The sequence below is a fragment of the Pteropus vampyrus genome, unplaced genomic scaffold (genome assembly GCF_000151845.1).
Source record: "Pteropus vampyrus isolate Shadow unplaced genomic scaffold, Pvam_2.0 Scaffold28, whole genome shotgun sequence".
Lineage (NCBI taxonomy): Eukaryota > Metazoa > Chordata > Mammalia > Chiroptera > Pteropodidae > Pteropus > Pteropus vampyrus.
Genome location: NW_011888809.1, coordinates 992670 through 996077, shown reverse-complemented (window position 1 = coordinate 996077; position 3408 = coordinate 992670). Strand labels below are relative to the sequence as shown.

Sequence of the window (3408 nt, the reverse complement as noted above, 5' to 3'; positions counted from 1 at the left end):
CACCAATGGTAAAAGTTTTGAAAACATCAGCAAATGGCTTAGAAATATAGATGAGGTAAGACCTAGAAATTGCATAAACCTTTTGTAAACAAACATTTGTGTGCTTAGTTGAGAAGAAAAAGTATTTTAATTCAGCAGTCTCCAACCTTTTTGGCACCACGGACCGATGCTCCTATGAGAATCTAATGGCCAATGATCTGAGATGGGGCTGAGGCGGGGATGCTAGCGCTGGGGAGCAGCTGCAAATACAGATGAAGCTTCACTTGCTGGCCCGCTGCTCACTTCCTGAAGTCATTATTATTGAGCATTTCTGCTTCCAAATATGTTATGTTTGTTTTCTTTTACCTTTTCCTTAAATTTTGGGGCAGGTCTGTCTAGAACCTCATTCAAGGCAGTTACTAAATTACCACAAAACTCTGTACAGCCATCTTATAAGATGGCCCCAAATAGAAGCAACCGATGTTTTTGCACACCTCTCTAAATGAATTCTTTCTTGGTAGATTTTTATTGAGTGAAAGGATTACATTTCAGCAGTAATTTTAAAACTTATTTTTAAGTTACAGAAATGTCAGATCACTTCTAGACATTTTGAAAGCTACAGAGTACTAATACAATAAAAACTTAACCAAGAAAATAGTGCCATATCATTGTGTTTGAAGATGTCAGTTTTTCTGAGGTAAAGTTGTATGTCAAGCATGTCTGTTTCTGTGTACAGCATAAGTAGTTTTTTGTTGGGATTATTTTTCATATCTGATTGCTGACTTTTAGATTTTGAATTTCATTAAGACTAACTCCTTAAATAAGTTTTGGCTGTGTACACAAGACCAAGTCTTAAGCCAGTATTAGAGCCAAGTTAATGATATCTTCAATGGCAGAAATCCTAAGGGCTCATTAATAACTTTTCCATTGCTACATGAAATCTTCAAGGAGAAATCTGTTAGTATTTAAGAAACAGCAATACATAGATATTGAAACAAAAAAGGCTCTGTTTTGGATTTCCTTAGTCTTTATTTTAAAAGTGGTTTGGCCAAGTAGCATGTGTAATAAGAGCAATTTATGTAGATACTCTGCAGTGTTGCTCCAGCAACATCCCATTTCCTGATTCTGTGACATCAACAGGATGTCCTAAATTTAATCCTATTCTGACACTAACTACCCAGACTTAGTGTGAGACTCCAGAGATTTAAGGACTCGGTCCTACAATACTGCCCTTCCTTTAAATGCAAGACTTGGGTTTCCCAGGCTACCCACACTTCTATTTAACTTGGCTGCAAATTTGAGGGTTCCCATAACCCACTTGAAGATTTAATAGTTTGCTAAAATGACTCAAAGAACTCAGGAAAGCACTATACTTATAATTTTATTATGAAAGATAAGACTCAGCTGAATGGAAGGGTTGCATAGGCAAGGTATGGGAGTTGGGGAAATCAGAGCTTCCATGCCATCCCTTGGCATGTCACACTCTTGGCACCTTGATATGTTCACAAACCTCATTGGTTCCTTTTTAATTTAGGTTCCATTACATAGGTATGGTTAATTAAATCATTGGCCTTTGGTGGCTGAACTTAATCTCCAGCCCCCTTCACCTCCTGGTAGTCGGGGGAGGCCTGAAAGTTCCAACCCTTGATCACACATTTGGTTCCTCTGGTGACCATCCTCCATTGTGAAGCTCTGTGGGAGCCTTACCATGCATCCTTTATTAGCATAAACTTCAGTTAGAAAGGGGCCTGTTATGAATGACAAAAGACAGTCCTATCTCTAAGGAAATTTAGACTACTGTGCCTAGAATGGGGACAAACACCAAATACATGTTTTTTATTATATCATTGTTTTATACACTTAACTTGGAAGGCTAGATGGCTTGTTTCTAAGATATGTAAAATCCAGCCATTAAGAAAGAAAATCTGTTTTTCTGACATAAGCGATTAGCTTTGCCTATCTTTGTTGTAGAAATTAAAACTTAAACTAAATGAAAGGAAGATAAGTTGATGCAGCAACTTTTTAAAAAGAATTATATATCTTAATCAAGAGGAATTTACCTAGGATGCAATGGTGGTCCAGCATTTGAAAACAATGTAATACATTAGAATAGTAAAAGACAAAAACTATACGATCATGTCAGCAGACACAGATGAAAACATTTGACAAAATCCAACACCCTTTCTTGGTAAAAACACTCGACAAACTAGAAATAGAAGAGAACTTCCTTAGCTTAATAAGGACATCTATGAACATTCCACAGCCAACATCATACCTGCCCCCTACAATCAAGAACATGACAAGGGTGCTTTCTCTGGCTACTGCTGTTTAGTATTGTATTGGAGAGTCTAGCTAGGGCAGTTAGGCAAAGGAAAAAACCAATGTTACTGAGATTGCAAAGTAAAACTCTTCTTTATAAATGATGTGATCTTGTGTATAGACAATCCTAAGGATTCCACACACACACCAAAAAATTAGCTATTAGAACCAGTAAGCAAGTTCAATAAATCTAGAACTAGACAACCTTATATAATTGGAAAATAATATCTGACAAGTCTTTGGAATTGTGTTTCTCTAGGTAATTTAAGAATTTGTGTTTTAGCATGAGTTGGTTTCAGGGTGATTGTTTTAAAACTTTCAGACTATTGAAATGACACCATAAATTGAGAAAAAGTCATTTTAGGGGGCTATTAAGCCATAATTCATGGTAGTGTGTTAATAAAATTTGTGTTCTGTTTTAGCACGCCAATGAAGATGTGGAACGAATGTTACTAGGAAACAAGTGTGATATGGATGATAAAAGAGTTGTACCTAAAGGAAAAGGAGAACAGGTAAAAAGCTCTGAGTGAAGCTAATGTGCTGCCTTTTCCTTGTGAAGATAGTGTTGCCTTTGATTGTTTTTACAGTAGTGGTAATGGCGTGCGCTGAGCCATTTACATTGTTAAGTACTGTTGGAAACAGTAGCTTATCATTTAAGTGAATTTTTTTTGACATATTCAACAGGTATAAGAGAACTAAACCTTTAGAGAATTAAATTTTTAACCTTGTTTAAATTACAAAGAGGGAGAAATATAAATCAGTGATTCTCAGTTATTTTAATTTAAAACTTTAAAGAAATGTATTAGTTAATATGATTCCAGGACGTGGTTCCATACTGTAGTGGTTAGCACGTCTGCTTTTCACACAGAAGGTCCTGGGTTTATGCCTCAGTGGAGCCACGGTCCATGGTCTGCAGCCCATGCCACCCTGAACAAGCCCGATGTCTGATCTCAGAAGCTAAGCAGGGTCGGGCCTGGTTAGTACTTGGATGGGAGACCCTAGGAAGACCAGGGGTGCTGTAGGCATAAATAATATTAATAATAATAATAATAAAAGATTATGTGTGTGTCAGAGGTCAATATCTGATACCTGTGGTGACAGGCAGGGAGG

General features: G+C 36.9%; 1 protein-coding gene across 1 annotated transcript in view; it reads left to right on the top strand.

The window, feature by feature from the left end:
• RAB10 (RAB10, member RAS oncogene family) overlaps positions 1-3408 on the top strand; it is a 64807-nt gene that overhangs the window by 55935 nt on the left and 5464 nt on the right. Inside the window, exon 4 of the mRNA XM_011356532.1 lies at positions 2721-2810. Coding sequence (XP_011354834.1) covers positions 2721-2810 — 90 coding nt within the window. The remainder of the gene's footprint in view (positions 1-2720; positions 2811-3408) is intronic.